A 26,806-nucleotide genomic window follows, 5' to 3' on the forward strand; every position below is an offset into this window, starting at 1 on the left:
AGGCCCAAGGGTAAAGACTGAGAATAATCACCTTCAAAATTCTGACTTACCAGCAGCCTCAGATCAGAACCAAGAGTCTAAACCAGCTTTCTTGCGATGTTCTCCATTGCATTTCTACCTTAAAATAGAGAATCATACGGAATTCCCTATTGTAACAACACAAACTCCCTCTTCTTTTCTTAAAACTGGATACTCTGATGGATTCTGATAAAACCAAGCTAGATCAAATTAAGACCTGCCCTTGTATCTAGTGGTGGAGATAGAGATATAAACATACTATTCAGTACAGTATAAAAATAAAATAGTCTCAGCTGCAGAATGAACACTCCCTTGGGAGAAAGGGTAGAGTCGGAGAGATCTTCCCACTGGAAATGATATTCAGACTTCACCTGAAATAATTGGAAGTTTCTCCAGAGGTATCTCTTCCCCCCCCCCACCACCAAGTAGGAGACTTAGTCCTTGTTAAGTACTTGTTACATTGTTTCTCTTAAAATAATTATGACAATTACACAAGTGTTGCCATTGTGAGCAATGTGACTCTGGGGAGCATAACAACCAAACTGGGCTAAATTGTCTGAGTTTCAGTTTATTCATCTGCAAAATAGGCTTATAGGATTGTGATATGATAATGTGTATAAAGCAATTGACAGCCCCAGGCATGAGGTAAGTTACCTCCTGATTGAAATAGAATACTAATTTACCTTAATAAAGTAAGCTTAATTATATAGTTTTTTTTTTGTTTCCACATTCTGGTTGATTTCCTGTATCTGGCTTTGCAAGTAAAGAATTGGTCCCTGCAAAATTATTTTGTAATGTGTAGTTACAACAAACCATTATGTTGTACACCAACTTATATAATGTTATATGTCAATCTTACCTTAATACAAGTGAAAAAATAATACAAGCAAGAGTAAAAAGAAGAACTGGTGATTAACAACTCAAGATGCTTAAGCTCCTGGGATTCTTTTTTGAATAAAGATATGCTTTTAATTTTAGCTATACATGGTAAACCTACACATTGATTTTACACTGGAATTGTTCTAATAACTACCTAGGTTTCTATTTAAATCCTGTTAGGGCATCTTTTTTTTTTTTTTTTTAAATAAGTTTTAATGAGATGTATTCACATCATAAACTTCACCTATATGAAGTATATAACTCAATGATTTTTAGCTTAGTCTCCGAGTTGGCAATCATCACCACAATTAGGGACATTTTCTTTACCCTCTGAGAAACCCCACCGCCATCAGCAGTCACTTCTCATTTTGCCCACACTCCCCCTACCCAGCCCTAGGCAATCACTAATATACTTTCTATCTCTATGAATTTGCCTATTCTAGACATTTCATATAAGTGGAATCATAAAATATGTGGTCTTTTGTGAACTGGCTTCTTTTACTTAGCTTCAGGTTTTCAAGGACCATCCATGCTCTAGCATGTGTGGGTACTTCATTTCTTTTCACTGCTTAATAACATTCCATTGCATGGATATTTATTTATTTTATTTTTATCTTTTGAGAGACAGTGAGCGAGTGGGGGGGGGGATAGAGGGGTGGGGGAGAAAAAGAATCTTCAAGGAGACTCCCCACTGAACACGGAGCCTGACACGGGAGCTTGATCTCAGAACACTGAGATCATGACCTGAGCTAAAACCAAGAGTTGGACAGCTTAACCAACTGAGCTGCCCAGACGTCCATCTATTGCATGGATATACCACGTATTCTTTATCATTGGTTGACAGGCATTTGTGCTATTTCCACTTTTTGACTATTATGAATAATGTTGCTATGAACATTCACATATAAATTTTTGTGCAGATATAGATTGTCAATTCTTTTGGGTATTTGCCTAGGAATGAAATTGCTGATTCATATAGTAATTCTATGTTTAACTTTCTGAGAAACTGCCAGACTGTTTTCCAAAGCATCTGTACCATTTCACATTCCCACCAACAGTGGTAGAACAGTGGTTCTACCCAGAACCTATGAGGGTTCTAATTTCTCCACATCCTCAACAACACTATTAGTTGTCTTTTTTATTTTAACCATCCTAGTGGATGAGAAGAGGTATCTCCTCGTGGTTTTGATTTGCATTTTTCCAATGGATGATGTTGAACAGCTTTTCATGTACTTGCTGCTTATTGTGGCATCTACTTTGGAGACATGTCCATTCAAATCTTTTGTCCATTTTTCATGGGGGTATTTATCTTTTCATTGGTGAGTTGTAAGATTTCCTCATTTTTTTCCTGGTTACAAGTCCCTTACCAGATATGTAATTTGTAAATATTTTCTTCCATTCAGTGGGTTGTCTTCACTTTCTTTCTGGTGTCCTTTGCAGCACAAAAGCTTTTAATTCTACTGAAGTCCAACATATCTACCTTTTCTTTCATTGCTTTTGGATCAGGTTCAAGGAACCACCGCCTAATGTGAGGGTCACTAAGATTTATGCCTATGTTTTCTTCTAAGAGTTTTATAGTTTTAGTTCTCACTTTTAAGTTTTGATTTCTTTGGAGTTAATTTTTGTATGTGGTATGAGGTAGGGGTTGAACACCATTCTTTTGCATATTTATATGCCATTTGTTAAAAAAAAACAAACTGTTCCTTTCTCCATTGAATTATCTTGGCATCCTTGTCAAGAATCCATCAATCATAAATGTGAGAGTTTATTTCTGGATTCTCTGTTCTACCCCATTAATCTGTGTATCTCTAATACTTTTTTTCCTGCATTTATACACAATAAGATATTTGTATATATTGGAGCATAAGAAGAAAATTAAGGGACATGTTAATCCCACTGCAGTAGATGAGCCATTGGTTCCAATTTTTCACAGCCCTCTAGCAGTTGCACACATCCACACCCTTATGGGAGTAGACTGTGGCTGGGTCCACTCGACTCTGGGTGTGACCATGTCATCTGTTCTGATTCTTGGGATGTCAGTGAATGTGACATAAGGAGATAAGTGAAATGGGCTTGCACAGTTGGTCCTGTTCTCTTGCACATTTGCTATCACCATAAAAAGAACCGCCTTGGGTAGCCGTTGGTTCCAACAGAATGACAGTGTTGAGAATACACGTGATCCCACTCTGTGATCTGGAGCCCAGCCAAATTTAGCCAGAGTCTAGTCAAAACTCAGACATTTGGGGGCGCCTGGGTGGCTCAGTCGTTAAGCGTCTGCCTTCAGCTCAGGCCATGATCCCAGGGTCCTGGGATCGAGTCCCACATCGGGCTCCCTGCTCGGCAGGGGGCCTGCTTCTCGCTCTCCCACTCCCCCTGCTTGTGTTCCTGCTCTCGCTATCTCTCTCTCTGCCAAATAAATAAATAAAATCTTAAAAAAAAAAAAAACAACTCAGACACTTGGGCAAGAAATAAATGCTTATCAATATTTACCACTGCAGTGTCTGTGGGTGGTTGTTCTGCAACAATAGCTAACTAATAACCTACTACTTAGAGATAACTGCTCCTATCGGTTTGCTCTTTTGATCAAAAATGAGATTATGGAAAAAATCTATCTATATATGTATACTTGCTCTATTGTTTTTGCTTAACATTTTTCTGTAATACCCTGTATTATTAAAAGTTCTTGATAAACGTTCCCTTTATTATCTACATATTTCAACCTTTAAAAGTTATCTTTCTTGCAACCATCCCCATATTATTTTTCCTATTACAAGTAAAGGTATAATGAATTTCACTCTTTTTCTCTCATATAAATCTTGGTCTCCATTTCACATTTCCATGGGATGGATTCCTACTTATAGACACATTTAGTAAGCTTCGGTAACCAGAGTCCAAAATGGAACCACTGAATCCTGAGTTCCTTCCTGTTACCCTATTTGTATTTTCAACTATACTATTTGGCTGAACCAAGATTGCTTTTCTTCTAAAAGATACAGGCAAATTTGATTTTACTTAAAAAAAAAAAAATGGGGGGATTCTTCCAGCATGTTCTGTTATACTATCTTTGGACATTTACAGTTTATTCTAAAGAAGAAAACCGTTGCCCAAAAAGTAAACTATACAAAACCATCATTTTCCTTCAGGCTACAGTGGAAATAGGACATGGAGACAAAATATAAGCGCATTTTTAAAATTATTATGGAGAAAGCTGAAAAAAGATCATATATCCAAGAAGATGGTATCCAGTGTAGTAGCCAGATCTAATAGTCTATGTTCTTAACAGTGCCTGGCACTGTGCAGAGCTGCATTCAGTAAACACTCCTGGAGTAAAAGAATATAAGAAATAGAACGTGAAAGCAGACTTTGAGGCCAGAAATTATGGCCCTCACAATGATCAATAACTATTTTTAGGGTTTCTATAGTGACAAGTATGCTACACCTAAAATTAGATGTGTGGGACATCCAAGAGTAGGTCAGAGGCTGATGCTCTATCTCAACTTTGCTGGGTGCTTCTTAGCAAATAAATGGATCTCTCTCCCTTTCCCCAGGGAAAATCGCATTTTTTCAGGTCATCCAATAATGACTGATCCAGTTTGGCAACTGCTACAATGGATACCTTAAGAACCCCACTCAATGTTCTTACACATTACCTACACTGAGCCTCCGGGAAGTCTCATTCAGAGTACCTGTGGTTCCTCATCCTGCAAACAGAACTGATCTCACCTGGCAATTGCCTCTGGGCCCTTGCTCCCCCCTCCTGCTTTGGCTTCTCAGAGACCATTGTCACTCAGCTCCTGGGGCTAAGAGTGGAGGTCCCCTTATAAAGGCAACGACTAGTACCTGGCTCAGATGCTTAGTACAATAAGTGCTATTCTTTTTTTTTTTTTCCTAAGATTTTATTTATTTGAGACATAGTGTGTGAGAGACAGAGAGAGCACACATGCAGAGGGAGAGGGAGAAGCAGACTCCCTGCTGAGCTGGGGGCCTGACATGGGGCTCTATCCCAGGACCCTGGGATCATGACCTGAGCGGAAGGTTTAGCCGACTGAGCCACCCAGGCACCCCAGTAAGTGCTATTCTTATCCATTCACACCCTAGGCCACATGTTTTTAATTAGCTTTGCTAGTCAGTCACCTCAAAATTTCTAGACAGAAATGGAACAAAATAAAGGAAAAATGCAACTCAGTTTACTTCAATTAAAGCATACTGAGGACAGCGGAGGCGCTCTGCTGGAACCTGAGAGTTGACAGGAGGGAGAAGGTCCTGGGCCGTGCCCGCAGACCCAACTGCCACTGTCTGTCACAATTTGTACAGGACAAGCCAGGCTACAGCTCCCAGCAGTTTATCACACTCAGAAGCTCTCCCTGCCCCTGGCACACAGAAGTATTTGCAGGTGCAGGACTTGCTTGCAAAGAAGAGAAAAGGCTAAGGCATTCTCCTAAGACTGAGAAATGCTGCTAACGCTCAGAAGGCAGAGAGACTTATTCCTCACGCTCCATTCTTCTTGTCCTCACATGAGCCTGGCGCTGTGTGGGTGACAGAGACGCAATGCATACATACCTTAACTGAATGGAGCATGTAAAGAACATAGAAAGGCAGTGCTTGAGAGTACCCACAGAAAACTTGACCTTGTCACCCAGGACTAAATGTGACTTTCAGCTCCAGAACAGAGCCAAACATCTTGAAAGAGAATGAGAATGCAGATGAGACCGTTATCAGATAGTGGTTATCTGGACAAGAGAGATCCTTTCATTTCATTCATTGGGGAGCTGCTGTTGAGGGTCGTCCATAACTGCTTTTACAGATGCTCCTGGAGATGTGCTTGGAGAAGCTCTGTTGCCATCCCAGGTACAGCAAACTGCCTGTGAGTTTGTAACCATTACAGCTGTGATGACGAAACAGTAAAGAAGAACCGCCTCTAAGTCAAAAAGTGCACCCAGAGATAAGATTCATTTTCAATGCCCTTGCAGCTGCTCCTGATGGCATGGGGCCACCGCACTTCTCAGTAAGTGGGGATCCAAGGCTGATTCATCACAAAGTGAGCAAATGCCTTTTTTTTTTCTCTAAGAGCACCCTATGCTCCACCTCCTAAGAATTTCATTACATGGGGAAGGGTGGGGGAGGGGGAGGATAGGAAAAGGGAGAAATAAGTGATTTCTAAATATATGGCAAATTTTTAAATAAAAAGGGGAAACAAGACCCCTTATAACTATTATTAGCAGGGGCAGAACTAATAATGGTGCTATAAAACGTCTATCAGGCAGGTCATATCGATTCTGGGTATAGCATTCTATTCTTGTGTCCTTGTAACTCAGCTAAGTAACTGAGGAGGGCAAATCCATGGCTAGGTGAGTCATATTAACAAGACACCTAAGGTTTTTGTTGACCCTTATATAGGGGACTGGTTTGCCATTGCTGCAGATACTTTAGGGATTAAAAGGAAAATATATACTCTGCCAAGATTTCTTAGAAAATACCTGAGGTTAGAAAACAGGGTGTAGCAGTTAATGAAATATCTTGGTGAGGACGTTTGAGAGTTAATTAAGAAAGCTACAAATTAAGGAACAACAGCAAAAAGGAGATGATTGCACTGCATCTAACTGAAGGCATTCTGCTTTTTGTCTCTCCTGGGAGTTCTGGGATTTTTCAAGATTGTTTGACTTGATACGAGATGTACAATAATTTGAAGTATCTAAAACATAAATAGCTGAAATATCTCACTTGGTTTTATTAATTATTTACCCAAACTGACAATTTTATATATTTTATATTTCCAGGAGAAATTGATTGAATGAAAAATTAAAAAAAAAAAGAAAAAGAAAAATCCCTCAGTACCCCATGAGCCTAACATTCATAAACACGTGAAAAGTGACCGCTTTTATAGCCATATTGATTAATGTATCTGATACTCAATTTAATGGATTATCATGCCCAAAATTTCATTACCAGGTACAATTTTTATTTTGCAGGAAAGTTATGTCCTCTTTTGTAGCTATTGAAAAATATATTAAGGTATGTAGCTATTTGTTAAAAGTTTGCCTTTCAAAACATAATGAAGATTTGGAAATCAAATCACCTCATTTGTTTTCATTACGTGAAATGCTACTTGGGGAAATTTTTAGGCAAGGTACCAAATGTATCACACACACACCCCAAATGGACCAGGCTTATTAATATGCTCCCAGCCTCCTGAGCTCTGGTCTCTCCCATCCCCATGCTAGATTTTACCCTGCAGAGCTGGGCTTGGTAAGGGTAGCATATTAATTTGCCTCTATTCTATACAGGGCCAGGCACGTTTAACATCTGCCCTGTGCCTGACACTGTGCTAGGTGCTGGGGCTGCAGCCAAACGCACGGACAGGATGGATCTGGTCCTGGCCCTCTGATACTGAGCACGGTCGTTGGAAACAAGAGGATCACCAGAGGAAGGTATGCCCCGGAATGGGGGAGCACAGATGCGAGATGGCAAATCATACCACGTGGGATTAGCTGGCAGACATTTAACCACCACTGGGAGATTAGCAGCAAAGTCCTTCTTCCTTCATTTTCCCAATGAAGCACCATTCCTACCTTGGCTAAAGATTGTTTATGAATGTATAGGGCAACAATTTGAACCCATGACTTATATTTTATGACTATTTCAGAAAGTTGACCAAAATCCAGGAATAGTAAGAAAAAATTGCACGCATTATATACGGTCCTTATCACTCATTTATATTTTTAGGAAGCTTGCACATGTTTTCATTTGGGGGTTAATACAATATACCTAAATGCTAAATGTGTCATTTGCATTTTACACCTTGGGTTATTTATTTATTCTTCATCCCTCAAGAGATGAGTTTTATTGCTGATTACGCTGTACAGGAAAAAAAGAGGAAGTAAAAAAGCAAACTCTTTACTTTTAAGAGCCTAACAGAGCATGAATCCTCCCAGTTGCTTTTCAATTTCTGTGCACTGAGGTTGAGTCTGGAACTAGATGTCACCACAAGTGACTCAAAAAAATGCTCTAAAAACAGGGTTGCATATACAACTTTGGTTATAAAACAAATGCCCCAGGCAAAAAAAAAAAATAAGTTGAAAAAAAAAGAGGGGAAAATATTCTTAAGTTTGAACTTCGGTAGAATTTGACCAATTCTTAGGAACACTGGGGAAATCCATTGCCAGTTGCCAAAACTTAACCCAACTTTCTACAAACATCTATAGTGCAAGAGGTTGTGCTCCTGTTTTCTCCCAAATTTCCAATATATCACTTAACCAGAAGGCAGATTCTTTGAGGGCACTCGAGGAATTTTAGGTAAACTCAGTGAAATGTCACATGAACAAGTAGCCTATGATATCTCTAAGAAGACTGATTTTGTTTTGTGAGGACTGTAAGTAGGCCCATATTTGCTTTATTCTGCTGAATTTGAATGTTATCTTAACAACTTGATATCTTTCTTGCAGATTTTAATTGGTAGCCATGAGAAGTAGTTGATCATATTGTCATTTTGATATATATTTTTTTAAGCTAGAGAGGTAGCTAGCTCTGTTCTTGTACAGTGAAAGGTCTCCCAGTTGACATCTATTTAACAATATACCTTTGGATTAAAAACATGGCCCAGAGAGATTTGGGTTGTTTTTCCAGCAGTGGTAATTGTTCTGCCTGAGACCAGAAATAATAAGGGATCATAGACAAAGGCTGGAGGAGCTTTCAGGGAACAGAGCAGAGAATGAACAGGAACGGGAACCCGGGAAACACGGGTCAACTGCCAAAGCTCCAGTAATACCCAGTCTTGGAGGCAATTTATCTGGCTCACAAAAAATTGTCATTCTCACTAATATTTTGACTTCTATTTGAATATCTTGTGTCATCTATAGGACACCTAATTTTGTTGTGTCGCCTTTTTGAATGGAAAATATCACAATGAGATGTGAAAAAAACTGTATGGCTGTTTTATAGCAAAAAAGAAATTAATCATCAGAAAAGTTCTGAGTGATTGAATACAAAACATAATTCCATTTTCAGCAGCTATGATGTCGGAATACGTAACAAATTCTACAGGAGGGTGCTTGGTTATGTAAAATATTCAATTATTCTCCCAACAAATTCTATGGGACGGTGCTTGGTTATGTAAAATATTCAATTATTCCCCCACTTAGATCTTCAACAGTTTTATCTCTTCAATTACTTAACTTAGAAGGACAAATAAGTGTTTGGTCATAACATACTATTTGCTTTGCCAGTCAGTACAAGTCACTAGGGAATATCAATCTTGCATTCTTTTTTTCTGACCTAGAATTCCTCTTAATGACCATTAGTGCAAAGTTAGAGCATATCTAACATTTCAGGAAATGCTGACGTTTCAAAGACATAACTTTCTTAACTTGCAGAGGAAACTGTCTTTATTGTTATTTGTTAAGGGTTTTTTTGGTTTTATTTTTGTATTGTTGCTTCTTAGGCTCAACAAATTACTAATGTTTCCCTTTAACTCCTTAACATTCTTACTTGTTGAAAAATTTTAGAGTATTAAAATATCTGCTTTTATTGTCCTTGTCATTTTTAAAATTCTGTTTCTACACAATGTGGGACCAGAGTAAGAGAAAATTATTTTTATCAAAAGTAGCACAATTCTGATTAGCAATACTGAAGTTTATTTGAAAAAGAAATTGATTTGTATGATGTTGCTATCTTCTATATTGTGATATTTTACTAATTTCATTACAAAGTTAAGAGTGATAGTCGTAAGGTAAGTAATAAGTTGGTTAAATAGCGAGCTAAAAAATAAGAATTTTTTTTTTTTGCCATTTAGCCAAAAGTCTATCTTCTGTGGTTACCATTATATTGCCAAATACCAGCCCATTTAAATAAGTTTTTAAAAAATATTGTACTTTATGTAATCCCTATACCCGATGTGGGCCTCAAACTCATGACCCCGAGGCCAAGAATCACATGCTCTTCCAACTGAGACAGCTGGGCGCCCCTTTTTAAATAAATTTTTAAACTGAAAACTAGAAGTCACTTAAATTAGTACAGAACATAAGCTTTGTTGTTGGTAAATCCAAGACTGGGTCCAAATTCCACTTTCTACTAGCTGTTTGATCTTTGGAAAATTATTTAAGCTTTCAGACTCCTTTTCTTCATTGCCAATTGGCTAATAACCATGTGGGCCACCCACTGAATCAAAGGGTGGAGGGGCATGAGAGATAAAAGGAAGAACTGCTTTGTAAAAGCCAGGATAGCACACAACACAACATGGAGAAGCTGTGAAAATTCTTTGTTCCTTAAAATCCAGGCCATGTGAAAAATGCCTTTCAATATCTTCAGAGGAAGCCCTCAAGATTTCTAATCGATAATTCCCAACAAGGGATCCCAGTCCCTTCTTCGACAACATGTCCAACAAGATGCTGATGTTAACAACCACACTTCCCAGACAGCCATGCTGAGTTATTATAACATTACTACTCTAGATTCAGTTTCATTGTCCAGTTGTTTCAAGTAGGTAGCAAGACCGTGTTTATTTTCCTCAGGTCTGTACCTATGTTTTTAATTCTCTTTAATGGCCTGCCCCTATTTGGATTCATCAACATATTTAACCTCTCCAAAGCTCAAAGTGCCATAATATTCCAGGTTTGTGATACGAAGTGTCTCTTTCCCACATTAAAATTGTTTTAGGGGCGCCTGGGTGGCTCAGCCGTAAAGCATCTGCCTTCGGCTCAGGTCATGATCCCAGGGTCCTGGGATTGAGCCCCACATCGGGCTCCTTGCTCCGCAGGAAGCCTGCTTCTCCCTCTCCCTCTCCCCCTGCTTGTGTTCCTCCTCTCGCTGTCTCTCTCTCTGTCAAATAAATAAATAAATAAAATCTTTAAAAAAAAAATTGTTTTAGATTTAAGTTTCTTGTCATGTTGGCCCGTATTTAAATACTTGTTAATGAATCGGAATGGTGCTTATTTTCAATCTGAATAACAGTGCCTAGAAATTTTTACTCTTCAAAGATCTGCTCTGGTCTCCCGCTCAGTACCCAACCTCACCCACTTAATTTCTGCTCTTCTGACTTTACCCTCGCTGTGGATTCCACCAGGACTGCCTTTCCCCTTGGTGTGTCAAGAACTCTAGTTAAGGGACGCCTGGGTGGCTCAGTCGGTTGAGTGACCGGCTCAGGTCCTGATCTTGCGGTCATGAGATCGAGCCCTGCATCGGGCTCTGTGCTCAGCACCAAGTCTTCTTGGGACTCTCTCTCTCCCTCTTACTGTCTCTCTCTCTCCCTCTAAAACAAATAAATCAATCTTAAAAAAAAACAAAAACTCTAGTTAATCCTTCTCAATTCAGAAGTCTCTTGGCTCCTACTGTGCCCCATTCACACCTTTACCGCAACAGTGTTTAACTGGACTACAATTATTCATTTACATTTCATCCTGCCCCTCAGACTATGGATCCACGTTTTAAGAACAAAACCCAACATTTGTTCATATTTATATTTCTAGCACATAACAGATAATTCAGAACTGTTAAATGGGGAAAGGACTACATTTTATATTCAAAGGTAGCTTCCAGTTTTTCTTAAAAATGGTGACTGGTGGTGATTGGGATCTTCATCCTTCTGTTTTCTGTAGGATGTGATGATCATGGCACCTGCATTACTGATTCTGTTGTGGGCTATGGTGATACCGAGAGCAGACTTACTTCCTGATAAAAAATGTAGGTACACCATCTATTAAATTCAGTAGTGTTTCTTTAAAAAAAAAAAAAAAAGGACATTACAAAAATGATAGCATTATTTTTTTCCTAAATAATCCCTTAATTAGGAAATTATGTATGGATTTTTTTAAAAGAAGAATATTTACTCTCTTCAGAATACAAACTTTTTCAACACGCTGTACTTTAAGAAAGCAAAGTTGGCTGGAATGCCAATTTTATGCTACACTGGGGAATCATATTCTGCGTGTGGGTGTTTGGGCTCTATGGAATAGAGTTGGAGCTGGTGGCCACATGTGAAATGCCTTCCCATGCAAGGGGTTGGTTACAAGTCCTCACAACCAAAGAATAAAAACTTCCACTACGCTTCAGTTCAGAAACTTGTTGATCTATGGATATGGTATAAGGACAGAGTCTAAGAAAAGAAAGTTATCATATGGTCCATATGTAATGTTGTCTAAGAGAACTTTCTATGATAAGGACACTGTTCTATATCCCCATTGTACAATGGAGTAGACACTATACGTAAGTGACTACAGAGTAGTTGAAATAGGTTCATGCAACTAAGGTAACTTAGTTACCTTACTAGGGTAACTTACATTTATTTTATTTTATTTTTTTAAAGATTTTATTCATTTATTTGACAGAGAGAGAGAGAGAACAAGTAGTCAGAAAGGCAGACAGAGGGAGAGGGAGAAGCAGGCTTCCCGCTGAGCAGGGAGCCTGATGCAGGGCTCGATCCCAGGACCCCGGGATCATGACCTGAGCCGAAGGCAGCGGCTTAACCGACTGAGCCACCCAGGCGCTCCGGTAACTTACATTTAAATAGCCATATATGGCCAGTGGCTACCATAATGGACAGTGTGATATAGACAGAGCCCTGTATGTGGCAAGTATAGACGCAGAGTTATAGAAGGCTATTCAAAATTAAAGGTCAGTGGAAATATCCTAACCATGTAGTAAAGGAATAAAAGTCAGTTTCCTAATGGTGTGTACAATATTGTCCTAGTTTTAGGAAACAGTTTAACACGTTGTAGCAACATATGCCAAGGACAAAAAATAATGAATATATCACATATTAACACTATTCTCAGTTGCAGGATTAGAGGTAATTTTTCTTTTTCTTTTTGCTCACCTGTGCTTAAAGGAAAGTTTTTATTTTGAAAACGTGGTTCAAAGAAAAAAAACCTCTTTTCTATTAAAGTCTAAGTAGTTTTGCTCACAAATTGTTTTGACTTTGAATCAAAATGAGAAATAAATTAATTTTACATCAAGAACCAGTACAAATACAAATATTTAAGTACATTCATGTAGTGGAAATAAGAGGTTCGTGAAATAGTAATTATGTTTCATGGACCCTGATATTTTCTATCCTATTTTCTTCCATGTCATTAAAAAAAAATTCTAGCCACAAACCAGTAAGTTTTTCTAGCCAATTTATAGATAATGGCCCTCAGCTTGAAAACTAGAGGTATAAGGAATGATATATTAAAATATTCATATTTCAGTAAAAACCTGTATATGCTATAGGGAAATACCTGGGCAAAGTTAGAAAGATAAGGAGTTAAAAGCAGTTTTTTAAAGCAAATTTTCCAAAATTATTTCAGTATTATACACTCTAATAATCATAAGATCCTTACTCCACACTAAAGTCCTTGAAAAATTTAAAAGTGCTGCCTCCGTACAATTAACATCATGTGGCTCCTTTTCATCACAGCTTTACTTCTCCCACCTGTCAACTTCACCATCAAAGTTACTGGTCTAGCCCAAGTTCTTTTACGCTGGGAACCAAATCCTGATCAAGAGCCAAAGGATGTCGAGCTAGGGTATCACGTGAGAATAAACGCTCCACAAGAAGATGATGTAAGTATTTATTCTGACAGTCGTCTTTATTTAGAGTCACTTTTAACTCTAACTGCATTTTCCCTATCAAATTAACTTTTAAGTTACCAAAAAAAAAAAAAAAAAAAAAAAAACCCACAACCGACCCAAGGGTTTTCCGTTAGGCTCCAAGCAGAGTAGGGTGTCAGTTGAAAGGACCATGAACTAGTGCTGTGTGTGTTGCTTAGCATTCGACAGTGGCACAGAACCTTTTAACTTTGCCCCGATTCTTTCACCAAGAAAAGAACATTTAGGGACTTTGGAGGTAAAATGGATTTGATACTTGAAAATAGGCAAAGAGAAAAAGAGAAGAGAGCAGTGGCATAAAATGGGAGGCAGTGGGGTGCTTAACCAGAGAAGCCAAGTTCGAATCCGGCTGCAGTCACTTCCTGCCTCGGCAACCTTGGGCCAGTCACTGTACGTCTCAGAGACGCAGCTTTGCCATTTCCCACTGCAGGGATTATGTTAAAGCACCTGATACCTAAGAGATGTGCAGTAAAATGAAATGAAGGGAGAAGCGATTAGTATTAGCTATTTTTTTCAGTCAATATGGAATTCTAGAGAAATTTCCCTTAGAAAGTTACCTCTGGGGAAGAGACTGGGTTTAGAGGTGATGGCTGAAGTGAATGTGAGCCTTAATCATAGTATTTTGTTTGTTTTTATAGGAATGTGTTCATCTATCATTGAGGAATTATTATATATTTTTGTATGTTTTTTTTTTTTTAACACCCAAATGCTAGAATTGGGTCATTTATTTACTTGCTCATTTTTAAAAATCAACTTCGTTGAGGTGTGAATGGTGTGGAAAAAGCTGTACATATTTACCTAACTCGATGAGTTTGGGGATGAGCAGATATGTACCTGTGAAATCATGTGCTTAATTTTTTTTCTATCCAAACTAGTTCCCTGAATTTTATTTACATGCCATTTAAAAAGTGGAAGAAAATGCCTATTGGATTAAAATAGCTCCCTTAATGCTCTTTCCCTTTTCTGCATCATGACTTGTGGGGTTTATTTTTAGTATGAAACCAGAAACACTGAAAGCAAATGCGTCACCGTTCTTCATCAAGGCTTTTCAGCAAGTGTGCAGACCATCCCATGGAATGGCCACTCCCTGCTGGCAAGCAACTGGGTTTCTGCTGAGCTTAAAGCCCCACCGGGTAAGGCAGGCTCCTAACAGCCTTGTATTGTATTCCTGACTTTGGAGATCAGGCAAAGTTGGAAAAGAAACTGGCTTTTCTTTTCCGTAGTCAGTCAGCAGTTCCTGCCAAGTATTCTTCCTCCTCATCAACATCCTAACCGAGGCTGTGATCACTTATTGTCATAACCCACCCCATTCCATCTGGTGCATCCCTGCAGACATAGCTCACCCTTCTCGCTCCCCTGCTCCCAAGTCACAGGGTCATCAGCAAAATCAGGGCCAATCAGATCTTTCATAATTGGGCTATAAGACATTTTCTAACCATACCCAACATGATTCCTCTGCTTTTCTCAGATTTCTAACATTGGCCGCCCCCCGCCGCCCCCCCCACCCGTTCCCCCACAGCAGCTTTTTCTTGCCTCAGAGGCTTTGCTCTCTTGGATTCCCCTCTGCCTGCTCTTCTGAATCCTTTCCATACTTCAGAGCACAAAGCAAGTTGCACCTCCTCTAGAAAGCCCTTTTACTTTTCATCCCGTACACTGAAGGAGGCTCTTCCTCCTCAAAACCCACTCATGGGCTGTTACTCATTTAGCATATATGCCATTCTCTTTCACAAATAGCTTTATACCCTGCCGCCTCTGAATGTAAGCCTTTTGGGGGCAGGGATGGTGTCTCATGCTTTACTGGGCTATGGAACAAGCAGTGCACACTTCAGAAGGAGCGTTTCCTCCTGTCCTGTTTGTGGCGTTCTGCACTCTAGGACTTGTCATACCAAATTTAAGGAAGCTGCTGGTGGTTCACAGCAGCCACAACACGGAACATCCCACCATGAAGAAAGAGGATAGGTAGCATCCACTGTCTACACTGTCCTTTGGTGGGAAATTGGGGTTTCTAATACGTAGAATCAGTGATACTTGGGATTAAAGCCTTGGAAACACACACACCCACACCAGGGAAAGAGAGAAGGATCACCATGTCCCAGGTTACGTGAGTGTTCCTAGTAACTGTTGTCTTGGCCCGTCCGGCCCATGGGTAATCATCCAACCGTTGTCTCATCACATCACTGAATGAAAAGGCTGTGTAGCCTCTGAATTGTGTCAATGACCGAGAGCAGCCCTGTGAACATCTTTCTGTTTACTCATTTTAACGTGTTGCGTAGACCATAGAACAGCCAATTCACAATGGCCTTGACTCCAAGTTCAGAGACTAATCCAAGGTAGACATAAGATCACAAATACAGACCTCTGTGTGCCTTACCTTAAACTACTTTCCCACATCTCAGTAACAGGAGTATACCTGTAATGCATCTTTCAGAATTACATGTCTGCAATTCTAATTATTCTCTGAGCATGCCAATATACAGTGACAGGAATGAAAAATTAATTCTCCCCTGAATCAGTCTGAATTCATACCACATGATTCCTTGGAAGAGAGGTGGGAGGCAAACAGATTACAGAAGACTCCAAACTATACTTGGGTGTGGAACATCTGGTCATTTAACACACTGAGTACAAGGCATACATACAAGTCTGTGTACATTTGTTGTATATGAATATAGAGGAAAAAACCTATCTGACGGTGCGTGGTAATAACACAAACTAGCCAGTGTCCCTTTTGTCCAACTTCTCTGCAGACACAAGTGGTCTGTCTTTTCTCCCCCGTGAGCTACACTGGCTGACAGTGATAAATATGAATTGACTTAAACTAAGCTAAACTAAGAGACCCCCTTCTATCATTGGAGATTCAATCGCAAGGCTCCCGCTTTGATGAGGTCCTCCTTGACCCTCAGCCCAAAGTGTTTTTTCCCTCCTGTGAGCAACCACAAGGCCAGTGTCTCCACTATGGTGTGTTCTGAAGAGCCCCCAATTAACATGGTGACAGTGCAGTTTGAAATGAAAATAAGGCTTTCCAGTCAAATAATCTTCAGAAATCCTGGGTGAAATGAACATAATGCGTTTGGTGGAAAATCACAAGATCCCCTTAATATCTTTGCACAGTAAAGCTGACGTCAACAGACTACTGTGCACGGAGTCTCCAAGGAAGTTTTTTTTTTTTTTTTAAGATTTTATTTATTTATATGAGAGAGGTAGTGAGAGAGAGCAAGAGTCGGGAGGAGAGGGAGAAGCAGACTCCCCACTGAGCAAGGAGCCCGACGCAGGGCTCGATCCCAGAACCCTGGGATCATACCTGAGCAGAAGGCAGATGCTTAACCGACTGACCCACCCAGGCACCCGAGGAAGTGTTGTTTTTCAGTGCTGCTAGAACCCACTTCCTTCGGAGCGGCAATCTATGTTATTCAGGACCATTTGGGTGCGACCTAATGAATCCCATAATTCTAGGATGGAAAGTGGCACTAGAGACCTTCTTCTGTCAACTCTCCCGTTTACAGCTGGAAAAACTGAGGTCCAGAATAGTGGGGTTCAAAGTGTCACAGCTCATTGTTGAAAAATGTGGCATTAGAATACCAAGCTTTGAACGACAATCTCTTGTACTGCTCTTTAATTTTCATACAAGTATATCACGCAGACACACTCCCTTAGCCCAAAGTGGCCAGGAAGTTTAATGCCAGAAACTCAGGCTTTGTAATCCTAGCTTCATCCCCCCAGTAAGCTGGCCCTTTGCAAAAAGGTTTCTAGAAATTTATGATAACGTTTACTTTTTCATGGTAAGATGTTCCCAATCACTACAGTTTCAGAGGAAGTGCAAGATTTAAAAGCTGTCATGGCAGTGTTTTGTTCTTATTTTTGACCCTCTTATTGACCATCTAGGGTCTCCTGGAACCTCAGTTGTGAATTTAACGTGTACTACGAACACCACATTAAATAACTATAATCCCTTAAGGCCATACCAAGTTTCTCTTTACTGTACCTGGCTCGTTGGCAAGGATGCCCCTGAGGATACGCAGTATTTCCTCTACTACAGGTAAGTAGCTATGTTTACTTATGAAAAAGCATTGTTGCCTCTCATCTTAAAAACTTATGAGTGTTGCCATTTAGGTATGGCTCCTCGACCGAAGAATGCCAGGAGTATAGGAAAGACACGCTGAAGAGAAATATTGCATGCTGGTTTCCGAGGACTTTTATCAGTGGCAGAGGGAGTGACTCCCTGGCAGTGCATACTAACGGCTCAAGCAAGCATGCTACAATCAAGCCTTTTGATCAGCTGTTTGCTCTGCATGCAACTGGTAAGGTAGACTTAACTCAGAGCTGAAATAACCAAATCGCAGAGTCCCAGCATTGGAAGGGATTATAAAGATCACCCAGTTTGACTAATTTTCCAATGCTAAATGCGATCTGTCCCCTAACAATCACAGGGACCAGCTTTCTCAACCTAGGCACTACTGGTATTCTTGATGGATAACTGTCATGTGGGAGCTGTCCTGTGCCTTGCAGGATTTTGAGCAGCATCCTTGGTCTCTACCTACTAGATCAGTAGCATCTCTCCCCCCCACCCCCCACGCTGTGACAACAAAATGTCTCTCAACATTTCTAAATGTCCCATGGGGGACAGAATCTCTACCATGTGAGAATCACTGAACCAGGGAATGTGAACTCACTGCTGAAGGGAGCAGCCCTTTCTCAGCTCTGACTCATTTCATGAAGTTTCTGCCCATTGGTCCTGCCTATTGGTACCAACCCCAAATAATTCTCAACCCTTTCCCCCACAAATGGTTTCAGAGCTAGTCAAAGACAGCCAGCTTTCTCATCCTGAGATTTCTCTTCCCCAAGCTTCCCACCCCCAATTCCTCTTAGGATCATTTACCATTCTGGTCTGTCTCCTCTGGGTGATCCGAAAATGTTTCACTCAGCATATGATTCTCAGATCTAAACGTATTATTTAAAGTTTCATTTGCTCGGTTCTCAAAATAGTCTCCTTCCATCCTAGATACTTGTACTAATGAAACTCATCAAGAGCCTTTCACGTCACATTCTTGTTACTAATGCTCAAGATTTCAATCGTGGCATATTTACTGGTGTGGGCTGTGGAGTCAGGCTGCCTGGGCTTGGATCCTGGCTCCCCCACTGACTAGCTGAGGGACTGTAGAGAAGCTGGTCATTCCTCTGTACCTCAGTCTTCTCATCAGAAAGAAATGGGGAGAAATTAACACTTCCTGCAAGGCTTTTGTGAGAATTAAGTATGTTAATAACCATACAGTGCTTAGAACAATGCCTGGTAATTATACATAATTATAAATATAAAAAATATTATTTAAAGGGACAGGATTTACCTATATCTCTATCAAATGAACTGTTTAAAGAACCATCTCAATGAAGAGGTTATGCAATTCTATTCAATAGTCTATTTCTCAGATGACCTAAAAATGTCACTTTCCTGAAATTTGGTAATAAAAAAATGCTAAGGAAGACCTAGGAAAAAATATTAATATGAAAATGGACACGACCTGATACAGACCACAGGGATTCATTTTCCTGTATGATTTTCATTTCTTTGAGATAAATTCCTCATATTACTAAAAGAAATACATTCTTGGTTAAATTTTTTCTGCTTAGGGAATGGCAGGCTGTGGAACCAATAGGTCCCATTCTTAGCTTATCCTTATGATTCATTAATTGTGAGATCTAAGTCCCATAACCTAAGAGAACAACGCTCACTTAGAAATAATTTCCACCCACATCTCGAAGCGATAAGACAATCAAGTGATAAGTCAGGGAAAAGAACTCTAGAGTTGTAAGTTAAGACAAATGTGGCCCAATCTATTCTTCTTATGCAAGAGAATATTGAAGCTTCCTGCTCCATCTCCCAAACCTGAAAGAAGGCAAAGAAGACAAAATGAAACAAAACTGAAGCTCAGAATGAGGAAATTACTACCCAGGGCCACACACCTGGCTCAGGAGAGGCAGGGCTCAGTGGAAGCTCCAGAGCAATTTCTCTCCAGGTTGAGGCTGACCCTGTTTGGTCCCACTTGAGAAACAGGGATAGTGAGGTGGGTCTTGCAATGAGCTGAAGGGGAAAGGGACTCCACCACTCAGTGCCATTTGGAATAGGAATCCTTCAAGATTCCAGTAGAGATCTCTTCAGTGCTACAACGTAGGAGTCATCTGTGAGCCACTGGGGTCTTGTGGATCAGTTAGTTAAATCCCGAGGGTAGATACTTGAGAAGATTGTATCTTAGAAATGCCTTGAGGAGTGTGAGTGGATTGGATTCATCAGCCCAGACTACTGACCTTTCCTTCTCTAACCTAGATCGAGTTAATCCTCCAGTGAATGTCACAGCAGAGATTGAAGGAACCCGTCTTTCTATTCAGTGGGAGAAACCCATTTCTGCTTTTCCAAATCATTGCTTTGAATATGAAGTGAAGATTTACAACACAAGGAAAAATTATTTTCAGGTAATTCTTCAGATCATTCCAATTTTGATGATAGCATTCTCTTAGAAACATTTTAAAAATTCTATTCGGTGATAGCTTGGCAATAACAAGGTCAAAGGTAACTTATATCCACCCAAGTTTTGTAAAAATAAACCAAACTTTACTGTCTTTTTGTGTTGAAGGACAAACTTTTGGTTCAAGATAACACAAAGATCAGATAAAAACTCATGAGCACTACTGTTGGTGTAAATATAAAAATTTTTTTTATATTTTATATAAAATATAAGCAGCCACTGTGGAAAACAGTATGGCAGTTTCTCAAAAAATCAAAAATAGAATTATTGTGTGATCCGACAATTCCACTTCTTGGTATACATCCAAAAGAACTGCAAGCAGCGTCTCAAAGAGAAATTTGCACATCCATGTTCATAGCAGCATTATTCACAAGAGCCAAAAGGAGGAAACAACCCGAGTGTCCCCTGACAGAAGATGAGCGGATCAACAAAATGTGGTCTATGCATACAATGCACTGTTGTTCGGCCTTTAAAAGGAAGGGAATTTGGACACATACTACAACCTGGATGAACCTTGAAGACACTGTGTTAAGTGAAATAAACCAGTCACAAAAAGACAAATACTGCAGGATCGCACTTACAGGAGATACCAAGAGTAGTCAAATGCAGAGAGACAGAGAGTAGAATGGTGGTTTCCAGGAGCTGGGGGGAGGGGGGCGTGGGGGCTGTTGTTTCATGAGCAGAGTTTCAGTATTGGAGGGTACAAGAGTGCTGGAAATGGTTGCACAACAATGTGAATGTATTCACCACTACCAAACTGTACACTTAAAAATAGTTAAGATGGTAAATTTTGTTTCCTATTTTTCACTACAACTGAAATATACTCATCAGCACTAAAGAACAAAAAGTTCAAGGGACAAGGAAATGAGAAGCCAGCCAGCATTTATGAAGCATTAGCTCTGGGTCAAGCTTCATTATGCTAATTTATTCCATCCTCCCAATAACTCCATTAAGTCACTCTCATTCCCATTAGGCAGGAAAGTGAGGCAGATTAAGCCACTTGCCCAAAGTCACTAGGCTGGCAAAGCATAGGGAAGTTAGGATCACCACTGGCATCGTACTGACAGGAGGCAAAGCAAGTTCCATTCCATCCAATTTGATTCAACCAATACTTACAAACTGGTTTCTATGTGGGAAGTACAAAGATAAGTAAGATAGTGTCTCTACCATCAAGGGGCCTAAGTCTAGTGGACACACTCACCACGTCACTGGAAGGGCCAACAGAGGTCCAGAGGAGGGGGTGGGCAATGCAAGGCCCGCTGAGGGCCCCCGCTGAGAAAAATTGAGCAAAATCATGCCTGGTGACACGGGAAGAGGAGACCAACTTCTGTAGCCAGCGCTTCCCCAAACACCTATGTTGAAAGACTGGCTTTCTTTTTATTTAAATTTCGGATCTAATTTCCAATTTTTAATTAGATTTCTCATTTAATTTCTAATTGTTCTTTTGTAAAATACAATAAAAATGAGAGGCCAGAAAAACCAAATATGCCCAGAAAGAAGCCCAGCGATCATGGGCTTGGATGTTGTGGCAAAGTCAAATTGCTACAAGAGCTCCAACTGTCGTTTTGATTTCTGTGTTTCCCTCACTGTGGCTCAGCAATAAACAGCTCCTGACCCACCCCCGTCAGCCAAGCACACTCGAAGTGGCAGGGGGTCTAGGCAGAAGGCAGAACTCAAAGGCTTAAGAGAGCATGGCTCCTCCAGCCAAGTGGCAGTAAGTGAGTCGGCCTGGACAGAAAGCCAACATTGGGATAACAAATCTGGATCCTACACGGGGACTTTTCCCCGAATGACTGAGATTTTGCTTAAAAAAAAAAAAAGCGGTTTCTATTTTTAAAACCACTGCCATAGGGACAGAAAACCACTGAAGGGTTTTATTCAATACAGAAATGCGACTGCATCTGCAAAATCAAAGAATAATTTTGGTAGCAACATGAAAGCTGGATGCATGGGGAGGGGGCCATGTGGACATAGGCATGTGGGGTTAATGGCTCTGGCAAATGGCCAAGCAAAAGATAACAAGACAAATGGGGCAGGGCGAGTAAAAGAAACACACCCAGAGGAACGGAAGATGTAGGTGTCAGGGCTGCATCTCTGGTCTGGGGCATAAAGGATTAGGTGAACGGTATGGACACTGACCAGTAGAGAGAGTAACGTAGAAAGGCTCATTTGTGAGGAGACAGCCTCGTGTAACACTGGACAATGTTAGCCCAAATTCCCTGTGGCAAACTAGCATTTCCTGAGTCCCCGTTATTGTATTGAACTAACCAACATTGCTGTTTTTGCTCATCAAAGATGGGTTGAATATTGGCAGTTTTCATAGGATTCAACCCAATACACCCTTAAACGTGGAATTACAAAGGTACGGTTTAGTTCAATAATTCGTGCTCAGGTGTTGTTATTCCCATTTTATAGATGAGAAAACAGGCTCAGAGAGGTCAAGGAATTTGCCTTGCAGGTAGTTTGGAGCATAGGATTCAAGCCCAGCCCTTCCTAGATTCAAGGACTCTGCTCTTTCCTCTTTATCATGGCGCCCCCGCAGGCTCCAATTATTTGAGACATTCCTATACATCAGCGTTCAGCAAACCTTTTTTTTTGGTAAATGGCCAGATATTTTAGGCTTAGCAGGCCATTTGGTTTCTATCACAATCACTCAGCTCTACCACTGTGGAACAGAAGCAGCCATAGATAATAGGTAAACAAATAGGCATGGGTGTGTTCCAGTAAAACTTTACCTGTGGATACTGAAATTTCAGTTTCATGTGTCATGAGATACTCTTTTGATATTTTTCAATCATTGAGAGATATAGAAACCATCCGCAGCTTGCAGGCCCTACAAAAAGAGGCAGCGAGCCAGACTGGCCCACACGTTGTAGTTTGCGGATGCCTTCTTGCATAGGATGGAACCCAGGTGATATCGTTGAGTAATTTGACCACAATATGGAGGGACGAGATGAGGGGGATTATGCGTTCTACTATCGGCCACTCCAGTCACTTCATCTGGAAACATCAGCTGGGCCCAGATAAATCATCTAGACGTTATGGTTGACTTTTTCTTGATTTTGGTTACGAGATTGCTTACCCCAGAGGGTAGCTGCCGGCACATCCATAACGAAGCCTTCTAGAATAAACTAATCAATGTATGTCCTGTGGATTTTAAATGGGTCAGGTAACAGTGAGTCACATTACTTAGGTACGGCCTTCCATTCTTCCATTCTGATAACTGACATTACTTAAATTACGTGTCCAGAGATTCTTATAACGCTAATTTTTTCCTCATTTAGACAGAAAAAATGACGACGAATACATTCATCTCGATAATTGATGATATTTCTAAGTATTCCGTTCAAGTGAGAGCAGCAGTGAGTTCTGTGTGCAGACAGATGGGGTTTTGGAGTGAGTGGAGCCAACCTGTATATGTGGGTAAGTCTCTTCTATTTTAAAGCGAGCGACCTTCCTCATGGTTAAAACCGATAATCCTGGAAAGTGAACACATTCATTCATGGACCCAAAATGCCTCATCTTCTGTCAGTCTACTGCCCTTTTGACCATTGCCGTGCTCTCTCGGCTTCAGACGGCGATCCCATAACCTGGAGGGTATGGCCTTGCACCTTGAAGACAGAAAATTCACAGCCTGTGTTTGTCATTACCTGGGCGTACTGGGTTTCCATCGACGTTTTAGGACAGAGGTAGACAGTGAAAAAGCAACTAACCTATCTCTTTTGTGCGCTGCAACTATGCAGCCTGAGGATGTGGACGAATGTGGTTAAGTGTTACGTGAGATCTACGAGAACTCGGAACAGTGGAAGGAACACGGGAGTCGTACTTCCATAGCACAGATGTAATACCCAGCTTTGGTACGTAATGACCGCATTCCCTTGGAAAAATCCCTTCTGACTTTGCTTGGGTTCCCAGGACAAAGCACATAATATCCACCTCACCTGCCCCACAGGGTACTATGAAATAAAAAATAATGACCGTAGCTAACATTTATTGATGGCTGTTTGCCAAGCACTGCTAAATGCTTCACGTGCATTACCTTCGTTAATCTTATCAACAAACCTATTTTGCTTTGAAAGTTTAGGCAATTTGCTTAACTCTGCATGCCCAGCGAGTGGCAGATATGGGATTCAAACTGAGGTTGGCAGAATCCAGCTCCAGAGCTCTTAGATATAGGCCACGGGGTGACAGGATTCTACAAGCTGCAAAGTGCTGAACAAATTAAACAATTATGAGATCCTGGGAGCTAACTTTGTGGTTATGGCTGGGCGAGCATTTGAATGTTATCTCTCACTCATCCTCTGGGGCATTCAATGATCGTTTGAAGAGGTACTTAAGGAGAGCTGTCTTTCAGGCCTGTTGTAAAATTTTCTATTTAAGTCATTCACTTAGGCTAATGGGTGGGTCTTCAGGAAATTCGTGGGCAGTGACCCATTAGATTATGAGGATGTGAGTCAGATTAGAAATGTATCAGGTAGATTTCCATGGAACGATGGGTGAGATCAGAAAAGGCCTAAGAACTGCAGAGTGGTTGTGAGTCTGCCAGGGGGATGGCCATGAAGAGCTGCAGAGTTTGCAAAGGGGGACGGCACCCGCTAGAGTTGTGCAACACACAATCAGCACAGCCTTATGGGAGGGCCCCCAAATCACCCCACTGGAACTCAGAGGGGCAGCGCAAGCCTTCCTGGGAAGAGGGACAGGAAAGAAGGATAAAAGGACCCAAGATTGGGCCAAGTGCACCTACTTCCCAATTCTGCCAAGACCAATCTTCCCTGCCTCTTCTTCTCCCTAGGCTGATGCCCCGACCTTGTTCCCTGGACCCGGCACACACAGGACCTCCCTCCACACTGTTGCTTCTGCACAGAGTGGATTCGCTTTGCTCACCAAGATCAAAACAAACAGAACATTAATCAGTCCCAGGAAATTTTTAACAAGATTATTCCTTTTATCAAATGCCTGTGATAGAAGCTTAATTTTCATTACTTACATTTGGTCACATTTTTTTGAAAGGTGTATGTTATTCCCCAAGGGCACAAAACTTGTTGGCTCCGAATTACTGATATTTCTGAGCGTCTCCCCAACATTACTGCACATAGAGCTTCAGAGATTTTTTTTAAATGCTGTCCAAGGACTTCAAACCAGCATGATGGAAACCAAAAGGAGAACCCTAGTTAAGAAGCCAGTTCTGCTTTCTGAGTGTTTGAAGTTCAGGTCAGCGTTGACCGTAGACGGTTTAGAACTTACAGAGCAAAAGAGACCAGATCAGGAAATCTAGGTTTTAGCCATGACTCTGTCAATGTCTAGCTCGCTGACCCAAGCAAGAGATAGCAAAAGATAACACCTCATGAGCCAAGGAATCAGAGCCAGCTTCGCATGCTGTGTTGTGAAGGATTCTCAGGCTACGTGCCTCTCAGGAGTGGTGATCTGTCACCCCCGGCAGGGTACAGAGTGGTGATGAGTATGCCCGGCATTTGCCACCCCTGACTGGCGATCCATGCCTAACCTCTCTTGGTCCCAGTTCCCTCACCTCAAAATGTGAAAGCTGCCCCCCAAGTTTCTTCTACACTCCCTCAGCCCACCACAAAAGTGCTGAGAGTGAAATTGTGATCCATAATGAGAATTTATTTTAAGCTTCTTTTTAATTTATTATTCACTCTCCACTTTAGAGCTCTCCTCCCATTATTATTTCCTAAATAACAGCTTCCTAGTTTGTAACTAGGCTCATTATAATTGCCCCCCAGGTATACCTCACTGCCATTATCTATGGCAAATCCCATTTCATTTACTGCCACCCTTTTCATAAGATGAGCTGATTAATATTACCACTCACCTTACAAATCCATCGTTTCTAGAATTTACTCCCCTGCTCAGTTTAGGATCATTAGTGAATTTAATCAATGCAGACTTTCCATTTTCATCAAGATGATTAATAAACATAATAGGAAGTCCAGGCCCCTCTGGGATATGTTGCATGGCTCTTCCTTACCCCTTGAGGATGCAACCATAATTATGCTCAGCTTGCAGTCTCTCAGGCAATTTTGTCGCTACATTCATTTCCTTTAGACAACCTTCCTCCTCTCCTACCTTGTGTGTATGGCGCCCTGAAGCCCTCCCCTTCCATTGTCACTCTGCAGCCCCACTCAAATATCATCTCGTTCTCACGTATTATTAAGTCTATCTCCTTTAATGTTAGGAAATGGAGACCCAGAGATATTAAATAAATCAGTAGTTACCCAACAGCCCAGAAGTGGCTATTAATAGCTAATTTTCTCAAATAGGTGACATATTCGTCAATTGGTGAAGTGGAATAGATTCAATTCACTCATTAACCCACGATAGCCCAAGGTTATTCAATAGTGAGACCCAGGAAGACTAAGTTTTGGCAGTGAGAGGGTCCAGCCGGCAAGGGCCCTGAATCTCGGCCCTAGATGGGCCCTCCTGTGCTAGGATTTCCAGCATATGCAACATGTTTGTTTTCAAATGGAAATAGCGGTTGGTTTCATTTTTATCAATACTCGTTATCAACTGCCCTTCCTCAACTGGCCTCTGTCTTAAGAGCTAACTTCCACTTTTCACATGTCTTTCTCCTTTTTAAGACTGTCTTAACTTCCGGATTCTTCTGTTCCTTTATTATCTCTGCTGTCTGTTTATTTAAACCTCTTCTCTCCTAACCCTGGTCCTATGAAGCCTTCCATTTGCTCCAGTCCATCATCTCTCTCCTCCTACCCCGTCCATGAAGCTCACACAGCATGCATGAAAAAAAGCAATTATGAAAATTAAATGCCCTACAGCTATAGCCTTCCCTTTGGAAA

General features: G+C 40.8%; 1 protein-coding gene across 3 annotated transcripts in view; it reads left to right on the forward strand.

Moving 5' to 3' along the window:
• The first annotated feature begins 5,835 nt into the window (after positions 1 to 5,835).
• Positions 5,836 to 26,806, forward strand: part of IL5RA (interleukin 5 receptor subunit alpha) — a 35,237-nt gene continuing 14,266 nt past the window's right edge. For 2 of the 3 annotated variants that reach the window (XM_034997318.1, XM_034997320.1), the window contains exons 1-9: positions 5,836 to 5,935; positions 7,182 to 7,325; positions 11,487 to 11,571; positions 13,286 to 13,431; positions 14,471 to 14,609; positions 17,359 to 17,512; positions 17,587 to 17,774; positions 19,796 to 19,941; positions 23,279 to 23,417. In XM_034997318.1, the coding sequence (XP_034853209.1) occupies positions 11,493 to 11,571; positions 13,286 to 13,431; positions 14,471 to 14,609; positions 17,359 to 17,512; positions 17,587 to 17,774; positions 19,796 to 19,941; positions 23,279 to 23,417 (991 nt within the window). In that variant the 5' untranslated portion in view covers positions 5,836 to 5,935; positions 7,182 to 7,325; positions 11,487 to 11,492. Of the gene's footprint in view, positions 5,936 to 7,181; positions 7,326 to 11,478; positions 11,572 to 13,285; positions 13,432 to 14,470; positions 14,610 to 17,358; positions 17,513 to 17,586; positions 17,775 to 19,795; positions 19,942 to 23,278; positions 23,418 to 26,806 lie in introns of those variants that run through there. The other variant, XM_034997319.1, reaches the window with a different exon arrangement.

This window comes from Mirounga leonina, unplaced genomic scaffold, assembly GCF_011800145.1.
Source record: "Mirounga leonina isolate KUSES-001 unplaced genomic scaffold, KU_Mleo_1.0 Mir_94, whole genome shotgun sequence".
Classification (NCBI taxonomy): Eukaryota; Metazoa; Chordata; class Mammalia; order Carnivora; family Phocidae; genus Mirounga; species Mirounga leonina.